Here is a 22,355-nt window from a genome sequence, read left to right as displayed (position 1 = left end):
TGATTTTTGCCAAAGGTGCAAAGATAATTAACAGAGAAAGGAAATCTCTCAACCAGTGATAATAGGGCAACTGGACATCCATATAGCAAAAGTGAACCTCAACCCATACCTCATATCAGATATAACAACTCATTCAAAACAGATCAAAGACTTAAATGTAAAACTTAACATTATAAAACTTTTAGCAGAAAATCTTCGTGAACCTAGGTAAGGCAGAGTGCTTACATACATCACCAAAAGCATGATTTAGAAAAGAAAAAATGTTATAGACTGGACTTCACCAAAAGATCAGTGGCTGCCAGGTGGGAACCTCAAGGTAAGGGGAAGTGCTGACTCCAAAGTGACAACACAAGGGAAACGGTCATGGAACTGTGTTCTCCATCTTGAATGTGGTGATGATTACATGACTCTACTCATTTGTCAAAGCTCAAAGAATGATATATTAAAAAGAGTGAATTTTAGTGTACGAAATTAAAAAATAAAACAGATACTTTTAAAAGTACAGCTAAGCAAATAAATGGGGAAGTCATTGAGAAAATATCTGTAACATATCTAAGAACTTTTATCTGGAATATACAAAGAACGTCTACAACTCGATAATAAATATAAATAAAAAGGCAAACAATCTCTTAAGAATGAGCAAAAGATTTGAAGAGATACTTCTCAAAAGAAGATATACGAATGGTTAAAAAAACAAAAAAGTGCTCAATACCATCACTCACAGGAAAATGCGATTAAAACCACATGACAGCTAAACTTAAAAAGTCTGACAACACCAAATGCTGGCGAGATTACAGAACAATTGGAATTCATATAATGTTGATGGGAATGTAAAATGGCACAACCACTTTGAAAATACATCTTGCAGTTTCTTACAATGTCAAATCTTGTTATATTCAACACAGTATTAGAAGTACTAGCTAGTGCAATTAGGCAAGAAAAAGAAAAAGAAAAAAGGCATCTAAACTAGAAAGGAAGAAACAAAATGATCTTTGTTTGCAGATAGCATCTTATATGTCAGTTCTAAAGATTCACAATACATAATAATACACACACACACACACACACACTTGTTAGCACTAATAAATTCAGCAAAATTGCAGGATACAAAAGTCTGACAAAAAACGAGTTATATTTCTATACACTAACAATGAACAACCTGAAAAGGAAATAAAACAATTCCATTTACAATAGCATCAAAAAGAATGAAACACTTAGGAAAATCCAAGGAGGTAAAAGAGTAGTACACTGCAAACTATAAAACACTGAAAAATTTAAAAAGACACAAATGAAAGGCATCCCATGTTCATGAACTGGAAGACTTAAGATTTCAATACTATGCAATCTACAGATTTGATGTAATCCTTATCAAAATGCCAATGACATTTTTTTTTTTTTGCCAAAACAGAAAAATCCATCCTAAAATTAATACGGAAACTTGAAGAACCCCGAACAGCCAAAACAATCTTGAGAAACTAACAAAGCTGGAGGCCTCACATGTCCTGATTTCAAAACATATTACAAAGATACAGTAATCAAAACACTGTGGCATAAACACTGATATACAGGCCAAAGGAACAGAATAGAGAACCCTGAAATACACCTTCAAGGATATGGTCAAATGATCTTGGACAAAGGTGCCAAGGCCATACAATGGGGACAGAATAGTCGCTGCAACAAATAGTTCTGGGAAAACTGGTCATCCTCTTGCAAAAGAATGCAGCTGAACCATTACTGTACATCATATACAGAATCAACTCAAAATAATTAAAGACCTAAATGTAAGACCGGAAACTAAAAAACTTCTAGAAGAAAACAGGAGAAAAGCTTCATGACACTGGATCTAACAATGAATTTTCAGATATGACACTAAAAGCACAGGTAACAAATGCAAGAGCAGACAAAGGGGACTCTATCAAATTAACAAAGAGAAAACGTAACCTACAGAATGAGAAAATATTTGCAAATTATATATCTGAGGTATTAGTATCGAGAACATATTGAGAACTCCTAAAACTCAACAACATAAAAACAAACAACTGATTCTAAAACTGACAAAGGACAAACACTTCCCTAAAGATATACAAATGACCAACAAGAATATGAAAAGATGATCAATATCACCAATCACCAGGGAAATGCAAATCAAAGCCACAATGAGATATTAATTATCCCATGCCCTTTAGAATGGCCAATATTAAAAAACAAAATGAAACAAACAAACAAAAAAATAAATAACAATTGTTGGTGAGAATATGGAGGAATTGGAACCTTTGTGCACTAGTGGTGGGACTGTAAAAAGGTACAGTAACCATGGAAAACATTATGGGTGTTCCCAAAAAATTAAAAATAGAATTACCATATGATTCGGCAATCCCAATTCTGGGTATGTATCAAAAAGAATCAAAAAAAGGCAAATACTACATAATTCCACTTACATGAGGTACCCAAAATAGTCAAACTTCTAGAAACAGAAAATAGAAGAGTGGTTGCAAAGGGCTGGGGTGAGGGGGAAAAGGGAAATTGTTCAATGGGTATTGAATTTCTGTTTTGCAGGATAACAACAGGGTGTATATAGTTAACACTACTGTATTGTACACTTAAAAAGGTTAAGAGTGTATATTTTATATAATTTTTTTTTAACCACAGTTGAAAAAAAAATTAAAACTTGTTTCCCTGGATCTAGCCAACAATCCTCTAAGGTCAGTGTCATTACTATCTCCATTTAGAAAAAGAAAATGAGGTCTCTTCATGTCCCTCTCCAGACCAGTTTCCCATGTGTAAATGAGGGATTTTAAAGTCACATTGGCAATAATAAAACCAAATAAACTCCTGCAGGAAAGCAGGCCTGTGAATCTGAGGCAACCTAAAAGGAGACCCAGCCATCAGTGGGGAGGCCTGCCCCTGGCTCCCCTCTCAGGCTAGCTTAGCACTCACGTGAACCCTCACCTGAGTTACACCTGCAAAAGCACAAAGCTTATCATTAGCAGGCTTCTTTAAAGAATGCTCAAAGATAACATTTACAGCCTGAGAGTTTCATTTCATACATTTATTTCAGAAATAAATCAAGAGTAAGAGTCGACACACCAAAAACTCTACTAAGAGTAGGGGTATAGTTAGAATTAATTAAGTTATTGCATACCAAGTGCTTAGCAGAGTGCATGATACTCAGAAGTAGGGAATACGGTGGTGGATAGCGGTGGTGGTGGTGATACTGATAACGATAACAGCAGCAGAAGCTAAGAACCAAGACCACAGGACCAGGCCAGCAGGGGACGCTTTCAGCTCTGACAGGCCAAGTATGAGGCACCCTGAAGGGCATTCCTGAAAACACAGCTGAGGGCAGGGGCCAGGTGAGATGGGGAGTTAGCACTGGCACTCACTGGTGGCCAAGGCCATGGGAGGGAGACAAGAAAAGCAAGGAGGTTCAAGTTGAAAAGGCAGGAGGATAAAGATGAGAAAGAGCAGATGGCCAAAGAGCTGAGGATAATGGACTTATTGAAGCTGTGCAATATCAGAGCATCAACACTAGGATGCCCAGGTTTTAAATACTGGTGAGATGCATGACTCTAGGCAAGTCACTTATTCTCCCAAGCTCTGTTTCTTCATCTGCAAAATAAGGCTGATGTGAGTACCTGCATTCAGCATCTAGACAGAATTTTATAACATTGTTTTATTGTGTGTCCTATTCGTTTTTAGGGCAAACCTATTTTTTACAAGTATTATCAGTTTTACGTTTAAGTATATGAAATATTTATTTTAGAATTCCTTTTTCTGATAGTTTACTTTTTATTAATGCTTCATAAGAGGTCACGTATCCACATGGTTCAAAATCCACAAGGAGGTGAAAGGTAAGATACTAAAAAGCTTCCCAAGCTTCTCAAAAACGTACATTTTCTTTGGATTGCAATCACAAGGTAGTGAAGTGACCAAGGTAGACCACTAAAAGGCTAACTCTCTGAACTGGTCTGCTAGGTCCAAAGAGCTGTGACAGTGTTAGTGTCCACACAAGATGGTGGTGGAGCCAGAGGCAATGAGCACTAAGAAGATGCCTCCTCCTCTGCAGAGGGCACCAGACGGTACATCTCCACTGCTCCTTGCAGCCATGCAGCTCTTTCATCTTATTTTGGAATCCTGAAGGAGACAGGGCACATGGCTCAACATACTAGTCCTCAGTTTCTGGTTTCTGCCTCTTCTACTTAAAAGCTAGTGATGCCACCAGGTAAGATAATTATTCTCTCTGGGCCTTGGCATCCTTATCTACACAAGGGACCCGCTGCTGGCCTAACTGCCTCCCCACAAATGGAGTTGTCAGATAAATTATGTGTAAGACTACACATACCAAATCCCCAGGCCAAGCTCAGCCCCACCTTCAGACAACATCACCCATACCCACTGCACAAGCCAGAAACTACTGGAACACAGACATGTGACATGGGGAGGACAGGAAATGTTAAAGGTGATGGATGGTGGGGCTAGGAGCTTATTAAACAAACTGAGCTCAAATGACTCCAGGACATCTAAGCCCTCCATTATTTTCTCCAGGAAGCAACTGAGATCAAAAAGAGTAATTTGCCAAAAATCTCAACGAATGACGAAACTGGGACAACCAGGTCTAAGGATTCTCAGAAATGAAAATTCATAATTAAGCATCCAATTATTATCACAAAATAACTTTTTAAATCAACTTTTGAATCTAGGATAATTTTAGGTTTACAGAAAAGGTACCCCTCAGCCAGTTTCCCCCATTGTTAACCTTACTCTGCCTGGCACATTTGTTACAACTAGGAAACCAACAGTGGTACATTTCTATGACATGAACTACAGACTATTCAAATTCTACTAGTTTTTCCACCAAAGTCCTTTTCTTGTTCCAGGATTAAATCCAGGACACCACACTGACGTTATTGTTACAAAGTAATTTCTAATACAGTCCATCAGAAGATTTTAAGGTTAACAAAATAAAACGATTAGTTAATATCATTTACTAATGCGGAAATCTAAAGAATGTAATTGTTACAAATTTTAGTTGGCCTTTCTTTTTACTGATGCTAAGTGATCATTTACTCACCATACATAATTCTCTTCATACCACAGAAGCAAAATTTGAGCAAATAGCAATATATACTCATGAGCGTATTGACATGTTAAAACTGTAACTATCTACTCTAAAAAATAATTTTTTAATTCACTGAGAACACTACAACCTATTTGAAAATGAGATGTTTTCCTTACCAATTATTACTGTGATGAAATAGAAGCTTGTTATAAAAATGAGATTGTAGTAAATCCTCTCTCAATATTACTTAATAGAGGTGGTTTCAAAACAATATGGTTTTGAACCTAACTGTATAATAAACATGCAGAAGAGAGAAGAGAATTAATCCAAGCAGCTTCTAGACCTAGTACTTTTGAGTAGATACTACTAGTATAAATACAAAAAGAGTTGAAAAAAAAAAATCCAAACTCTACTCAGTTGGTTTGCTGTTGGTAATGGTAATAGGTGTCGCACTTCTGAAACTATTCTGTGAGCACTGCAGGACTAAGCAAATGAGTAAATATACTGATGTTGGAAGCCAGAGTTCTCAACTGTTAAAAAAGGGAGATACAAATATGAAACAAGGAAAGCAAACTAGATCCTGTGATGCTGCACTGGAACTAAAACAAGTATGAAGTTACAAGAGACACACAGACACATGTACACAAACAGAGATGGACACTGCACATGCACACACACACCCTGGACCGATAGCTCTAGGAGCAGCGACATCATTGTAGTGGTAAATATACCTAGCACCAAAATCTTGGTTTCTAAATACCATCACCCACTAAAAGGAACCAGTGCCCTGTGGGAAAATGCCTGGAGCAGGAAAGACACAAGATAAGCTTGGTAACAAGGAATGTTCAGAACGGATGGGGACATGTCAGAAGGAAAAAGAAGCCAGACTGAGGGGTTTCCATTGACCGAATTACGATATAAATATCAAAATGAATAATGACAAGAACAGATTATAACACATTAAATAAAAAGAATCCATGAATCCATACTGATACTAAAAAATAAAAAGAGCTCTTTTTTTTTTTTATAGTAGATTACTACTAAAAAAATGAGAAAATCACCATTTAGCAAGCATCACAGTGGTAACTGATTCAGAACCACTTGGTGAGGCTACTTCCCTACCAGCTACCTGCCAACCACAAAGGGGGACAAGCATCTTCCCAGCGGAGAAATGCAGCCGAAGCCACCTACCATGACCAAGGTTAACATCACCATTCCTGGGACAAACCGAAGAGCTGTGCCTCCAGACGCACACACTGAGGAGGACTTAGCGTCCTGAGGGATCACTCTTGCCAAAAATTCATCAACTGAATCTGATCACAAGGAAGAAATCTTAAAAACCCAAAACGAGGAATATTTGTTCTATAAAATGACTGGCCTGTACTCTTTAAAAAGGCCATGCTATGAAAGACAAAGAAAGCTATTCCAGATTTTAAAAAGAGTAAATGCATATGACAATTAAATGTAACACACGATCCCAGACTGGATCCTGGACTGGGGAAAAAATATGGTGTAAATGAACAACTGGCAAAATGGAAGATATAGCTAATAGTACTATGTTAAGTTTCCTAAACTTTGTAACTGTACCATGCTTATAAGAGAATGGCCTTGTTCTTAGGAAATATAAACTGAGGGATTTAGAAATGAAGGATCATGATGTCTGCAACTTAGTTTCCAGTAGTTCCACCAAAAAAAAAAAAATAGTGCACCTGCATACAGATATACTTTACTTCTGTATGGATACACACAGAGAGCAAGTGCAAATATGTGGTCAAATGTTCACAACTGGTGAATATAGGTGAACCGTATACAGTTGGAGATCACACTACCATTCTTGTAACTTTTCTGTAGGTATAAAATGTTTCCAAAGTAAAGTTTTTTTAAAAAAAAAATGAAATATCCCGTCTCACTCTGAAGTAAGATGTTCTGAAATCTTAATTCTTTCTGGAATTAAGGCTTTCTCATACAAATGAAAAAATGCAGACCATTAGTTCCTTAGGATTCGGTTTCATTTTTGTTCTTAAGGCACCTCTCAACTGAATAATTTTGCTCATGTCAAAGTTCCCCTAAATGATCATTCTAATTCTAAATTATCTTTGGTGAAATTATGCCATTTAGATAAATAAGCACAGGAATTTGAGTTATAGCATAAAGATATATAAAAACCAGGAGTTCAATCTAGACTTGCTGCAGATAGAGTTTTCGACTGAGACAAATCCATGAGTCTTGGAACAGTCAGCTGAAAGCATTGCATGTATAACTTTCTGAGTTAGGTCTCCCCAGCCTATTGGACACGCCATCACTAACTGTAAATTTCACTAAACTGCAGCTTCTGGTTGATGAAAAGTTTTGATAAAAGGTCTCTCCCAGAACCATATCCCATGGACAAAACAAAGTTAAGACTGAGGAAAGTTCTTGCCAAGTCTTACTAAAGGAAAAAAAAAGAATGAGGTAAAGCGTTATGTAGTAACTTACGAAGATCTCCAAAACACTTAAATAAAAATATCAAAAAATTGTATAAAAAGTATGATTCCATTTATGTAAAGTATGGTATGTATGAATGTTTTCCCAACTGTCCTAGGCTTTCATTGTGGCCCACCATGCCGGTCAGCACGCGGGTCCTTCACACTGATGGTGTGAGAGGACTCTGAAGACCGTCTTTTCCTCTCAGGAGTAGCCAAAAAACCACTGAGGGCTCAGCAAAAGCCTGCCTGGGCTGCTGGTGAGTCTCACCCCTTTCAGGTACTTCTGGTCCTCTTGTTCTGCCTTCTAAGACCACAAAGCTTTGTTGGTACTCAAACAAACCCAGGGACCCTAGGAGATAACCAGTGGCACTCGAAAGGCTTCTGCATCAGAAGACCCGATGTCGACCTCAGTGCGCGGGGGTCCTGAAAGCTCACATCTTCTGACTGGCCCTCCAGATGCCCTCTTCGGTAGCTTCTGCCCCTTGTCCAGCACCCCAGGTGGCCCCAAGAAATCCTCTCCACAGCAATGAACTCCTAAGGAAAGTGCCCCCAACAAGGAACAAGGCTTCTAAGACAGGGCAGGAGCACAGGGTGGATGGAGTCCCTCCTGGTCCCACATACTCAACAGGGCTCTACTCTCAGCTCTGTTCTGTCCAACACAGAGCAGTCAACAGATGAGGGCAGACAGACAAGCTGATCAAACTGATGGTAGCTGCCAGGAATCCAGAAGTCAGCCTACAGAGAAGGATCAGAAGGGAACAGTGGCTGACTAAGGACAGTGACCAGCCCAGGCTCACTGAAGTGATACAGAGAGGAGGGAGAGAAGGCCAAGAGGCAAGTGGGAGCAGCTCCCCACACCATGGGCTCTCAAGCAAGACTTGTACCGTGCAGTGGCCTGGGGAAGGACAGGTGGCTTCCTCATGCAGGGGCTGGTCCACTTCTCAAGCCTCAGTGTCAAACAAGTCCATAAGAGAGCCCCCAGGGCTCCAAACTGTAGGAGCCCCCAGTGCCTTCCAATCCCAGGCTGGGTGGCTAGGTGAACTTTAGTGAGGATCCACATTTGTGAGAAGCTCTCACCTGCTTTTACCTCTCAGCCCAGCTACATCTGCAGAAAGAACCGCCCATGAGTGAGGCCCACGCCAGCTGGCTCTGCAGCATCCCCCCACACACACACACACCAGTACTCTATAGTTCTTCCAAAGCTGCCACAAGGCCCTCGTCGTCGCCACTATCTGCGCCCCCACCACCCAGGGGCAGCTGCAAGGCCCGCTGGCTAAGGGAGCTGTTGCTCTTTATATCAAAATATAAATAGCCATTTGTGCATTTACTCAATAACTGATTTCTGAGTGCCTACTCTGTGCCAGACCAGGCCCAGGGGACACAGCATGAACGTGACAAAGAGCAAAACATGTCAGTATGAACAATCCTAGCCCTGTCCAAAGTGCTGTGGCTGTTTTGGGGGCTCGCTGCAAGCCACACATACACCCTCTCAGAGCATTAAAATGGCTAGACTCATTTAGCACTCACCATGTCTGAGACACTGCTCAAAGCCACTGTGCTCTGTTGAGTCCTGGGGCGGGGGGTGGGGGACAGACTGGACCCTCTCCTGAGAAATATGCCCTTGTGTGGCTTACATGCACATGCATGGAGTCTTGCTTACAGTTTAAGGAGTCTTGCTTCCATGAAGTCCATTCGTGGATAATGTTATAAAAGTTGGCCTTTTTGAAGTATTTGCTTTATATCAGATACTTCTTAGAACATTATACATACCCACTTTAATTCTCACATCTCTATGAAAAAAGTTATTATGTCCACGTTACAGACGAGGAAACTAAAGCACAAAGCAGTCACAGAGCAGGACTTGACCCCAAGCGGTATGACTCTAGAGTCCATGTTCTTAAACCACCATACTGGTCTCGCCTTGATCTAACTGCAGCCACTCCTTCTACAGACAGCTCATGTAAGGTAACGCCAGACCTCAGCTTTCCTTCCTCCCAGGTGGCTTGCCCAGAAGCCCCAGGATACTCTGGGTCTCCTGCTCACTGCACTCTGACAATTGCCCATGTGCCATTCACCCTCCCCGGTCTTGCTATGCCAAGAGCGGCCCATCTTGGATCAGCAGGACTGTCTTTTACTAAACATTCCAAGTCAACTAACTGGTAAATCGCACCAGAAACAAAAATATTGATGTCACATAAAAACCACGCTGTGATCACACCCTTTCCTCTGGCAAACTGTTGGCCCAAAACTGAGCTCTCAGGATTACTGACCTGCACTGTAGACAAGAGGGAGAAGGGGCTGGTCACCAACTCTTTAGTATCTGACTAGAAAAGCACATGTGGGGAGGAAACAATCTAGCAGCACCAAAGAAAAGACATTTAATCAGTCTCTTGCAATCTACTAAATCCTAAAGGTTGCCACTGACACATTCCACCTACGAGTGAAATCTACTAGGTGTCCCTGAGCTAAGGAGAGGAAGAGGTAAGATCATGCATGCAGAGAGAGCCCACAGCTAGGTCATCTCAGATGTGTTAAGTGTTGGGGAACTGTGGTGGGGGCGGGGGTGAGTTGGTGATGAGCTGGGCCTGAGAAACAGGACAAGGCTGCAGGCAAGAGTGATCTGGGCCAGAGGAACCGGGAAAGATGCGGCCCTAACAGTGGCGAGAAGGTATAAGCGCATTTGCCAAAATGTGCGACAACAGCACATCCTTCATTCCTAAAACTAGAACCACAAATGAAATATTAGCCCTGACTAGCTGCCACCTGGGCCAACCAGAGCTTTAACCCCGGCATGGCCTGTGCCCTCAAGACCATCTTGTGGTGACGGAGTGCCTAGCACACAGACAGTGGTAGTGAGGGCTTGTTACAGAGTGAATACAAGGGTGGGGAACATCACCTTACATCTCCCAGAGGCACCAAGTACCAGGAGCCTCTTCCTGCTCTCTGAAGTGACCAAAGTGTTCAGGGGGAAAAAGCCATGACATATGCAACTTCCTTTCAAATGGTTCAGAAAAAAAATTATATGTATGCATATGTATCTATGCACGAGCACACAGACATACGGGGGGGGGATAAGACAAATAAAATAAAATGCTAACAATAGGTACATCTAATATAGGATATGCAGGTGTTCTTTGCACTGATCTTATTCTTGTGACTTTCCTGTAAGTTTAAAATTCTTCCCGCAAAAAATGTTTCTTTACTGTATGAGCTTTGGCCATTTCTGCTTATAAAATGCCTAAACTCATCCTATTCGCTAACCCACGTGTTGCCCCAGAAGCAAGGTGCTACAGCCACTTGTCAGCTCATTAAGGACTTATCAGTTCAGCACAGCCAGAAGGCCCCTCCTGGCCCTTAATGGCAAAGAGGAAAGAACCCTGAGCTAAGAGCCAATTCACCCGGGTTTGAATTCTAGCTACGTAGCTCACCAGCTGTGTGATCTTACGCAAGTCACTTGACTCTCCCAGCCAGTTTTCTTTTTCCCAAAGAAGACAGCTCAGTACTGTTACCTCACCAGGCGGCCTAGCCAAGCATTAGCCTTTTACAGGGCTGGGGACCTTAGCCAAAGCAGTGCTCACTCAGGGAAGACAAATGTTTTTTAGCCATGTATGGTGGGGTCGCCCTGGAGGCAGCTGTGGATGAAAACGATGGCATGATTTTCTTTCATAACTGATACTAGAAAAACATAGTTTTGGAATTAGCAACTGATGCTGCACTCCTTGTACATTAGAGAAAGAGTCACTGAGATATCATAGTCAGCTGGCCCTTAAATTCCCCTCTATGTTTGTTGGCTCCTGGCAGAAGTCTTCAACCTTTTCTTTTTCACTATACTCCCAGGGGACACAATTCACATCTTTGTTGGTCACTATGGCTAACCACAGAAGGAATTTGGAGGGAGGAGGGTTGGTTCTCCCCCTCAGACCAGAGTATTTAGATAGAAAAAGGTTCAGCGTCTCCACCAGTAAAACCACTGGGTCAATCAGAAGAGAAGTAGCCTGAGGCTCCATGGTTTGGGTTAAGAATGGCCAAGGCAGGACATTCACAGCTGGAGTGAACAGAGCCCTAGCCAAGAAAGCATGAGAGGACAGGCTAGACTTCTAGAATGAATCTCGTCTCGGCCACTCAGCTTGATGAGCTCTCCGTATTTCAATATTCCCATCTGTACATGGGGCTAATAACAGTATCTACCTCACAGGGACCACCTGAGTTAACTTAATCAATACATGTGTTAGAGCTAGAACAGCACCTGGCATGTAACCAATATCAGATATGCATTTAAAAGAAACTTCGACAAAAGGTCAAGGTCAGCACTTTGTGTTGCCCATTGCGCCCACTCTGTGAAAGGCCTCATGCCCTGGCCTGCATCACAGAGGAGCAGAAAGGGGCTTGGTCCCTGTCCAAGTATGGGTCTAAGAATGCAGGCTAAGACCAAAGAAGCTCTCCCTCAAAAGTGCCAACAAACCCCTGCCTAGAAGGACACAAAGCACACACAAGCACACGAGGAGATCGTCTGATCCAGAGTGAGAAGTGCCCTCAATTCCCAAACTTAGGGAGCCAGCTGAAGCCCCCAAGGTTTTGCAGGGCAAGTCAAGAAACCACTAAAGCCACTATAAAGTTCTGCTCTGGAGAGTCATGGAATGAAATGCTCCCTCCGCCAGAGCCATCTCCTTGCCCCAACTTAGACCTAAGTGTGACATCTTTTGTGAAGCCCTCCCGTGCTTCACAGGTACAAACGGTTGGCCATGTCTGCCACCTGCTTGGACCCCCACACTCAGTGAACTAAATGATTTACACCTTGTCTGTTTCCACACCTAATGGGCACTCCCAGAGAGAAGGGTTTATCCTTTCCACTTGAGAATTCCTAGTTATGGGCAGACAGCAAGCACTTGAAGATGCTTGCTGAATTGCTGCAGGCCAGTTGCCAGGATATGTGGACAGACAGCAAAGGAAAAGGAGCTGAGGGCATTGGTCACTTCCATCGTCTAGGCAGGAGATACTGGACTTGGAACCAGAGGCACTCCAAGAAAGACAGGCATGATGACGCATGGCTTCACCTTTCAGGGTCCAGTGACCTAACATGCAGAACTGAGACCCAGGAGCCAAAACAAATTATGTCTCACCTCTCTACAGGTATAGACATGTTTTCTGAAAGACTTAACATAACAACCTACATATGCACTGACTCTGGTTCCCAAGAGCCTATGCAGTAACCCACTCGACAGGTGGCCCTTTTCCTGGCTTCTATTCCTACCAATGCTCTCCTACTGTCAGAAACTGATTAGTAACCCTACTGCCGAGAGACTATCAAAAGCAGTGAGCAATCAGTTCTACTTGGGGAGCCCAGAAGAGCATCACTGGAGAGACTCCAGGTTGTATGTGGATCCAGGGCCTTAGCCACCAGTAGACACTGGGGAATAGAGGCTCAGCGTGTCTAGGGTGGGAGCCTGGCTAGGGCATGGTGGAGAGCCACACACCGCGCTGTGCTTCTCAGCCTGCCTTTACTCACTGACAGTGCTCAAAGAAGATGGCCCTGGGCACTTCTACCTTCATGGGCCCCTACGTGCTTTAAAAGAAATGTGAAGAATCATACCTTTCAACTATGTTGTTACAGAGATGAATGTTTGTCTGTGTACATTACAATATTTTCTTTGAGCTAAAAGTGTTATTTTCCTGCTGATTTTAAATCAAACATTTTCACAGGACACTAAAAGCATTGTGGGCCCCCAGCACCTGGCCTCCTGTGCCTGAAAGATAAATCAGCCCTGCATCTGGGGATTTGATTTTCTTGCTGTAGTTCAAAGGAAGAGTAGTGGACCAGATACAGAGATAAAAATTGTCTGGGATCTTCTAGGTGACATGATTCTGATCCCCCACCACATGCTTTCTTATAAAAACACAGGCTCCAAGGAAAGTTCCAAAGGAATTTAATGATCACATACAAGGGGTACTCCTAAGTACGCGGCACTGTCCAGGCTCCAACCGACGGCGGCGACACAGCCTCGGGGCAGCGCGTCAGTCTCTGCCCCAAGAAGCTTGCTTCCCGCGCGCGATGCTAGGCAGACTTCTAGTACCTCCTCAGGGCCGGTGTCTGAGCTGAGTACTTCTCAAGTGCAACACCTCACTGAGTGACAATAAGCGACACGGCTACCGCTTTCCAATCGAGGGATTTCCAGGGCTGAGACACCAGAGTAGGCACCAAGCCACTGCTAGGCAGAATCAAGGGAAACCAGGTGCCTCCGCGAGCTGCTCTCTCGACCCCCAGCACTCTAGCCTGACCCCAGCCGCTGGGCTAGAAAGGAAGGCATGCCCAAGGCGCAGCCCCTCGGCCAGAGAATTCCCAGGCCTCAGAAGTTAGGTCGAGCCCCGCACATGACTCTCGCTTCCGTCAACCTCAAAAACACGCAGTGCTCCACGGACGTGGATCCAAAGGAAACATCTCTCGAGAACAAAGTTCCATGGTGTATGAGGCACTCGAGCCCAGGTAAACTCACAGCACGGTCCCGGCGGGCCACGGACCCGGGCGGGGGGGCGCGGCGGCCAGCAGGCAGGCCTCGGCTGGCGCCCTCCCTGGACGCGGCCCCGCGGGGTGGAAGGAGGTCTTGGGCGACCACAGCCCAGCACGCCGCCCGCCCCGCCCTCAGCCGCCCGCCCCGCCCCCCCCGCGCCGCGCACCTGGTCGCAGCGGCTCGGTGACGGTGAGCACGAGCAGAAAGAGCAGCAGGAAGGCACCGCTGTCTGCCTTGGGCACCATTTATCCTCCGTTCATCGTCCCCAGGGCAGACGCGTGACCCCGCGGGGAGGCTGGGCCGGGCCGGGCTGAGAATCTGGGGGCTGGGGTGGGTCTGGGCGCGGGAAGGCGGCGAGAAAGAGCTCCGGCCGGGCCACGGCTGCGCTGGCCGTGGGCTCGCGCACACTCTCGGTCGCAACCTCGGGCTCCGACTCTGGCTCTGCGCAAGATGGCGGCTGTCCTGTTCGGCTCCGCACCACCCCGCCTCTTGCCCGCGACGCGGCACCAGCCAATGAGCGCCGAGAGGGGGCGGGGCCTACGCGTTCCCAGTGCGTGCGGACCAGTAACCTAACAGGGGCGGAGCCTGGGCAGTAGTGTACAAAAGGGGCGAGGCCTAAGGCCGGGACGGGCCCGACGGGGGGGCGGGATTATAAGAAGTGAAGTGTGCCATAGGCTAAACAGAGAGGTGGGGCTCGGGGACTGAGCCTGAGCTGTAGGGCCTCGGAAGGACCTAGGATCTGAGGACTCAAGGCGCGGAGGAGGGGCAATGGACTCTAGATGACGGACACAGAAAGGGGCGGGGCTCAGTTGGGCCTAGGGGTAGGGAGCGGAGGAGCCGGGAGTGGCCCAAGGGGATCAGCATAAAGGAAGAGGACAAAAAGGGAGCCGAGGGGAACAGGGACACAAAAGGGTCTTCACACTTTGCACACCTGCAGGCTGAGGTCTGGTCTGTGGCCCAAGAGTGCTCCCTAAAGTGGTCTTTTTAAGGCCGAACCGCTGCAGAGAAGGGATGAAGAAAACTGGAGGGGCCCACGCTATCCTTGAGATGGTTCTGAAAAATGTTTCAAAACAGATGAGGAAGTAGCCTAAAGGTGTGTCATACAAAGAGAGCTGACAGAGAAGCTGTGGTTATAGAGAGACTGGAGCAAAGCTGGCTTCTGGAGAAAGAGCCCTGCCTACACAATGGAGGAGGAGGGGAAGGTAGGCTGGGCACAGCTGGTGCCACAGCAGGCCACATCTGCCTGGAGGAAAGCTGCTGGTGATAGTGCTCCAAGTGTTAACCTCGCACCTGTTATCAGGAACAAAGTGACCATGAGAGGGGACAGAGCAGATAGTGTCCTCGGCAGGAGAGAGGAGCAAGCTGTCCAAAGGAAGCTGTGCCAAGGCCTGGCACAGGGTGTCAGGATTGGAAAAGAGGGTGAAGATGGGTGAAGAGGGTGCAGAGAAAAGGGGGAACGGCCAAAGGTGGTACGGACCTATTCTTGCCTGGCCCACCTCTAGCCCCACCAACTCACTCCTCAAGAGCAGTCTTCCCAAGCCCCATCAAGGTATGGTTCTCTTGATGTCCCAGGATTCAAACCTGTGACACTCAGGGTCACCTGAGAGAGAGGCATCCACACTCCCTCTGGGTGGATATGGCCAAGGTTAAACCTAAAGCTAGGCCAGACCTGCCTGTCCCTGCTCCTCAGGGCGTGGCCTGAAGCAGGTAATAGACAAAGGGGCGGTTACAGCAGAGGGGCTCCACTGCACAGAGAGACTAGTCCCTGTCCAATGCTGACCTTTCCACTTGCACCATCCTCAGGGAGCATTCCAGGAGCAGCTGCTGGCACTCCAGGCCTGGCCTTCTGCCTCCCAGCCCCAGATCTGCCCTGGGAGCCAATCGAGGGCTACAGTCTGGGAAGAGGCCCCCAGGAAGAAACACAGTCAAGAGCAGAAATCCCTTCCAGTCATCCCCTGCGCAGCAGAGCCACTGTCAGACAGACTGGTAAAGGTTTGAACGAGAAAAGACAAGTAAAGGGAGGTGAAATGTCCGGCCAAACCATGTGAGAAGGTAGAGCCCCAGCTTTCTAAAGTCAATGATCCCAGGCCAAGAGTCTTTGTCCCTCCTGACCCATCTCCGAACTTTCTCAGTCCCGCAGGCCGCCTGTGTGGACACCAGTAAGGGCTTCCAGGACTAAAGGGAGGGAGAAGTTAGGGACGTTTCTCCTTAGTTCCTTCCCTATAGAGTCACTGTAGCCTCCACTAAGGTCGCTGCCTCTCTCAAGGTGGCCCCCTTTACACTCTTCCCAGGTTCCAGTGACCATTGCTCCCTTCTTTTAGGAGTCTATGACTACCATTGGAGATTCCTACACTCTGCTCCTACCTTTGTAAATTATGCCCTTAATAAACCCTCCTTGGACTGCCCTAACTGGAGTATGTCTTGTTTGCTGCTAGGACCCAGACTGACACAAACAACTGCCCTGGATTTCCTGGGATGCCTGGGTTGCAGAAATCAGCCCCACTGCTCCACAAGCAGTCCTGGCTCCAGATCTGGAGGCATGGGCAGACTGATGTGTCCCCATGGCCCTCTCCTACCTCAGGTCCCAGCCAAATGCAAGGTTACTCTCCAAAGGCCTTCAGTCTGCTCCAACCCACAGGCTGGCATTCCGGGGTTCCAAGTTCAAGTGGCTCAGGCCAGAGCCTCATTCCCCCAGGGCACTCCTCCTTTATGACTTCACCCACTGAAGTCACCTGGGAGACAATGCCGAACCTTCTACCCTAGAGTATGGGCCTCTAGGAGGCAGGGACAGCAGGCCCAGCCAGCCCAGAGGACTCTCTGTCCACAGTTTAAATGAGGACGCTGCTGGCCCACGTCTCGCAGGGCAGCCTCAGAGGCACTGGGTGCTCCTGGAACCATGGATGATGCTGCCATCCTCAAGCGACGAGGCTACATCATGGGGATAAATTTGGGAGAGGGCTCGTACGCAAAAGTCAAATCCGCTTACTCTGAGCGCCTGAAGTTCAATGTGGCAGTCAAGATCATTGACCGTAAGAAAGCCCCCACAGACTTCTTGGAGAAATTCCTTCCCCGGGAAATTGAAATTCTGGCCATGCTAAACCACCGCTCCATCATCAAGACGTACGAGATCTTTGAGACTTCGGATGGCAAGGTCTACATTGTCATGGAGCTCGGGGTCCAGGGCGACCTCCTTGAGTTCATTAAAAACCGGGGAGCCCTGCATGAAGACGATGCTCGAAAGAAGTTCCACCAGCTTTCCTCGGCCATAAAGTACTGCCACGACCTAGACGTTGTACACCGAGACCTCAAGTGTGAGAACCTTCTCCTTGACAAGGACTTCAACATCAAGCTATCTGACTTCGGCTTCTCCAAGCGTTGCCTGAGGGACGACAGTGGCCAACTGACACTGAGCCAGACCTTCTGTGGGTCAGCGGCGTACGCGGCCCCCGAGGTGCTGCAGGGCATCCCCTACCAGCCCAAGGTCTATGACATCTGGAGCCTCGGCGTGATCCTCTACATCATGGTCTGCGGCTCCATGCCCTATGATGACTCCAACATCAAAAAGATGCTGCGCATCCAGAAGGAGCACCGTGTCAACTTCCCGCGCTCCAAGAACCTGACGGGTGAGTGCAAGGACCTCATCTACCGCATGCTACAGCCAGATGTCAACCGGCGGTTGCACATTGACGAGATCCTCAGCCACTGCTGGGTGCAGCCCAAGGCCCAGGGCCTGTCCTCTGCAGCCATCAACAAGAAGGGGGAGAGCTCCCGGAGCACTGAACCCTCATGGACCCCTGAGCCCGGCTCCAATAAGAAGTCTGCCACCAAACTGGAACCCCAGGAAGAGGCACGGCCTGAGGCAAGGCCTGAGTCGAAACTCGAGGAAGAGAAGCTGCAAGTGCAGGCATCAAGGCAGTTGGAGACTACAGGCCTCACCCTCACAGGCGAACAGATGAATATGGAGATAGCGGAAGGGGCCCCCCCACAGCCTCCAGAGATGCACACCTAGTGAGCCTCTCTCACAGCCAAGGGGATGAGGCAGAGGTCACAGCTTCGAGCCTGAGCTCCAGAAAAGCCAAGGGATGAGCCTGAGAAAGAAGACAGTCCCGGATAAGGCACTATTTTCATCAGTTTCTATACCCTCCCATTGAACTTGGTAATCTATATGGCTAAAGAAGCAATAAATCACTATATTAGTGCAGTCCCCTACATGAATGTCTTTGCCCTGGCTGACTGCGGTCATCCAGGGAAAGGATCCCCCCCTCCACCAGCACTTTGGAAAATATATTTCAGTGTGCCCAGCCCTGACTGTGACCTGACCATGATCTCAGGCCCTGCACCAGAGCCAAGAGCTGAGTGAGGAAGATGCTGCTTCAAGAGGGAGGCCATGAGTACAGTGCTGTGGGGTGGGGGAAACAGGAAGAAGACAGGAGGATGAAAAGGCTGTCTGAAGAGGAGGGGTAGGAGAAGGCCCCACAAGGCTGCCAGTGGGGAGGGACCTGCAGAGGGCAGGTGGACCAGCCTCTCAGCCTCTCTTGGTTTCCCTCCCCACCCTAATAAGAAACTCAATTTTTCTGCTCTGTCCACCAGGGGTTCCCTTGTGTCTAGCTGGCACCCAGTTCTCAATGGTGCCCTGAGTCATCCTGCCCGATGGTCATTATCCCAGCTCAGGGGAAGCAAGGGGTTCTGCTGGACAGCACAACCACATTCCAGCTTGCATGTCTCACAACTGTGTGGCCTTGACTACACTCTGTTCCCCTCTAGTCCCAGTCTGTCCCCAGGGATGACGCTCCCTGCCAGATTAGATAAGCTGACACTGGCGAGGAGACAGGACAGGTGTCCTCACAATGCATGCCTGGCCACTGTAGCCATTGGTGTCCCACAGAGGCAGCAGGCCTGTAGTTAGCATCACTGGCCGCTGTACACGGCAGAGCCCTGCCCACCGTTTCTTAGGCAGTCCTCACCTCGGCGTGATGGCCCTTTCTCCTCTTGCTCTGCACTCACTCTGATAACCTCTTGTGGACCTGCAGGGTTAACACACCAAGAGGACAAGAACCTTCAGATTCAACCCCCAATCTCCACGCCCCTTCCCAGGTCTCTGTCTTGGGGTGACTCCAACCCCCAACCCCCTGGGAGAAGTGAGACCCAGTGAGTACCCGAGACCTGCTTTCTGCAACCCTCCCCACATCTGAGCCACAACTCTGCCTGGCTCCTCCCTCCCTACAGCCACTTTCACATATTCTGTGTCCTCATACCTCCATGTTCCTATGTGTCATGGCTCAGCCACCGCCAAGGCTTCCATCCTTGCCTTCCTTCCCATCATCCCATGTAGTACCCAATCTGGCTCCCTCTGCCCAGGAAGGATCCCAGTACCTTGCCTTTGAGGTCCTCCCAAGTCTGGCCTCCTAGCTTCCCAGCTCCCTCCCTCACTTCACACCCCATACATACATACCATAATCATGCTCGTGGACGTGTCCTTGCAGATCTTGCCCATATCTCCAGGCTCAGTCGAGGGGCCGTGCCCTCCACAAGGCCTTCTGTGGGCCCCTAACAGCGCTCAGCAGACAGACAGCAAGTGCCCAGGGTCCAGGCACAGAACAGGCTCTAGAAATACTGGAGTGGCCAGCCAATTTTTCCAGTGAAGACTAAAGGCCCCAGGAGCCCAGAGTCATGCAGCTAGTCTGGTGATGGAGTGGAGTTGCAGATAACTTGGGGCCAGCTGAAATGGGGAGGTCCTGAGGAGATGCTCATGAACCTCCTCCCCCTGGTCATCTCTGCAGCTTGCTGCAGTCCTCAGGGCAGTGAACAATGTGAGGCAAGAGGGCCTGGGAGTCTCACTGTAGCCCAGCCAGGAGGTGAGCCTGGGTGGGAGGAACCACAGGAAGGAGCACCTATTGTGTGCTTTCCAGGTAGGGAGATAGTTCAGAGAGAGTACACACCTGCCTGAACCATACAGCATAGAGTGGCAACCTCAGGTGACTAAAGCCATGCCTCCCCAGGTGGTCACATGCTGGCCACTCCTGTGAGCTGCTCAACCCAGTGGGCTTGGCCCTGGCTCAGACCCCTTCGGTGACACCCCCACCAAGGCTTTAGGATCAAGACCCTCAAAATGGACACTGTGGCCCACAGTGCTGCTTCCCACCCCCACATTCTCTCACCATGCTGTCCTTTCAGACCAACATGTGCACTAGCAGTCCTCATCCTCCTCTGTGTGGCCGACTCAGCCCTCACCCTTCCCAGCCTCCCCAAGTCCAGTTCTCAGTTCTGTCCTCACTGCTCCATGTTCCTCGGTGTCATGGCACAGTCACCACTAGGCATTCACATTCATTAGTATGACATTGAATCTCCCAGGTCTCTGGGCTCCAGGAAAGCATGGGCCCTGCCTAGTTCATCAGTGTACCCCAGTACCTGGAACTGACCATCAAATGCCTATGGGGTGAATAGACAAGTGGGTGCTCACTCTACAGAAGAAACCAAAGCTCAGAAGGGGTGGCCTACCTAGAGTCTGCAGGTCTTTGACTCACAGGACTACAGGTTGGGAGTCTCTTGGAGGTCCCCTGTTCCAACCTAACACTCCCACCTCCAAGATGCAAGGAAACACTGCCTCAGTGTGCACATGCTGGGTGAAGCCACCCACTCCAGACACTCCAGCTCTGCCTGCATGGTGCTGAGACCTGCCTCCTCCACCATGTCCCCAAGAAACAAAGAGGCCAAACTGTCTGGGCAAGGGCAGGGTATGAGGGGACAGACTCCACAAAGTGGGTCCATGGAGTCAGCCAAGAAGGCAGACGTGCAAGGGCATCCCAGATGGAACATCTGGGGCACAGGAGAAGGGGGGGGGTCATACTCCTGGGACCTAACTGCAAATCCCCACAGCTCCTTTTGAGACACAAAGGAGTGAAATCTTGGTCATTTAAGCCAAAGAGAGCCCCCAGGAGAAAGGTAGGCAACAGCTAAAGCTATTAACAATGCAAGTTCTAAGGAGCTGAGATCGGGCTTCAGAGAGGCCTGGGTGGCTGATAGAGGGCAGTTGCTGCTGTGGGTCTGCCGTGCTGAGGCCAGTCACTCCTGCCTGGCACCTGGACTCCGGCTCCCCTGCTCCCACCATCTTCCACACAGACCTCCAGACACAGGAAGCTCTCTGCGTGCTCTAGATACATCCATACAGCTGTGCTCTGGCCAACACTTTACATCCGCCTGGCACCATCTGCCTCCTGTCAACCTGGAAGAGCTCTACTGATCCTCCGTGTGCCAGCTTCATCATCGGCACTCAAAAACCCACGCAGACGCAGGCCTTTTTCCCTCTTTCCCATACACCGAGCACATGGCACGCTTGTCCTGGCAACTTGCTACATGGGGGCACAGGATGCCTGTGACAGAGAACAAATGAACAGCATGGCTTCAGAAGTACCTAACGAGATGCATACAGGAGGCTGTGTTTTCCAAAGCAGAACTCCATACGTGTGCCCTGAAAAAGGGGTTTCACATTGTTTCCAGATGCAAAAGATGATCTGAAAAATGCAAACAATGTGCTTCACAGGGTTCCAACAGCCACTCCATGCCATACCTCACCAAGGCCCAGAGACATAATTTAGGACCCCTCTTCACCTAGGTGCTTGTTCTTAACAGTCGACGCTCTGGGTGCTGCCAGGAACCCCAGCACTGCCTGGGGCCCCACCCACTTGCTAACCAGAGCGCCAGCCCCTCCTCTGTCTCCCTCTGCTGTCTGGTCTTCACAGGGCCGCCCTGGTCCAGCCTGCTCTTGCATGGTCAAAGGCACTGGCCTCCACTCACCCCAAAGCCCATTCTCTAAGTTGACATCTTAAAACATGACTTGGGTCATGGCTCTTCCTGCCCTGGGCCCTGCAATGGCTGCCCATCACTCAGGGAAAAGCTTCCACTTACCTTCTCCCCACCTCCATTCTGATTGTGGGACTCAGCCATTCTCAAAACAAGCCCTTTCCTCTCCCAGGCTCTTCTCTACCTGGATGCTTTACCACCTTCTCTACCTAACCGAAGCCTGGCCCATCCTCCAGGCTTGCCCCAGCTCTCAGAACGCCTATCTGCCGGCCCTGGGTCCGCAGCACACCAAGCCCTGCCTGTCCTTCCACCCCACACACGTCTGCTCACTGCAACAGGAGCAGCAGCACTTATCCACCCAGCTCTCCATCCCAAACAGGAGCTGCTCTTGTCCACCAAGCGTGGAACCACTGTGGGCCTAACCAGACCAGGGCAGTCTCTCCCAGGCACTGCCAGCTCCAAGGACACAAGTCCTAGATGGGGTTTTCTTCACATCCCAAAGAAGCTGCAGGAAAATCGGCCCTA

The 22,355-nt window shown here is 48.0% G+C and overlaps 2 protein-coding genes across 6 annotated transcripts in view; one reads left to right on the top strand and one right to left on the bottom strand.

Moving 5' to 3' along the window:
* The window catches only part of DGCR2 (DiGeorge syndrome critical region gene 2), a 74,582-nt gene extending 60,065 nt beyond the window's left edge, over positions 1-14,517 (bottom strand). For 2 of the 4 annotated variants that reach the window (XM_039868362.1, XM_039868364.1), the window contains exon 1: positions 14,197-14,517. In XM_039868362.1, coding sequence (XP_039724296.1) covers positions 14,197-14,275 — 79 coding nt within the window. In that variant the 5' untranslated portion in view covers positions 14,276-14,517. The remainder of the gene's footprint in view (positions 1-14,196) is intronic. The other 2 variants (XM_039868363.1, XM_039868365.1) reach the window with 1 other exon arrangement.
* A 108-nt stretch (positions 14,518-14,625) lies between these two features.
* On the top strand, positions 14,626-18,355 carry TSSK1B (testis specific serine kinase 1B). Of its 2 annotated transcripts, none has more exons than XM_039868371.1 (2): positions 14,626-15,232; positions 15,834-18,355. In XM_039868371.1, exon 2 carries the CDS (start codon positions 16,927-16,929, stop codon positions 18,037-18,039), a length of 1,113 nt encoding a protein of 370 aa, XP_039724305.1. In that variant the 5' UTR covers positions 14,626-15,232; positions 15,834-16,926; the 3' UTR covers positions 18,040-18,355. The 2 variants fall into 2 exon arrangements, with proteins under 2 accessions (XP_039724305.1, XP_039724304.1); XM_039868370.1 differs by having other exon boundaries at positions 14,626-15,579.
* The last annotated feature ends 4,000 nt before the right edge of the window (positions 18,356-22,355 follow it).

Source organism: Pteropus medius, unplaced genomic scaffold (genome assembly GCF_902729225.1).
Source record: "Pteropus medius unplaced genomic scaffold, Ma_sr-lr_union100, whole genome shotgun sequence".
Lineage (NCBI taxonomy): Eukaryota > Metazoa > Chordata > Mammalia > Chiroptera > Pteropodidae > Pteropus > Pteropus medius.
Note: the sequence above shows the minus strand (reverse complement) of the source record. Positions and strands in the feature narration are given on the sequence as shown.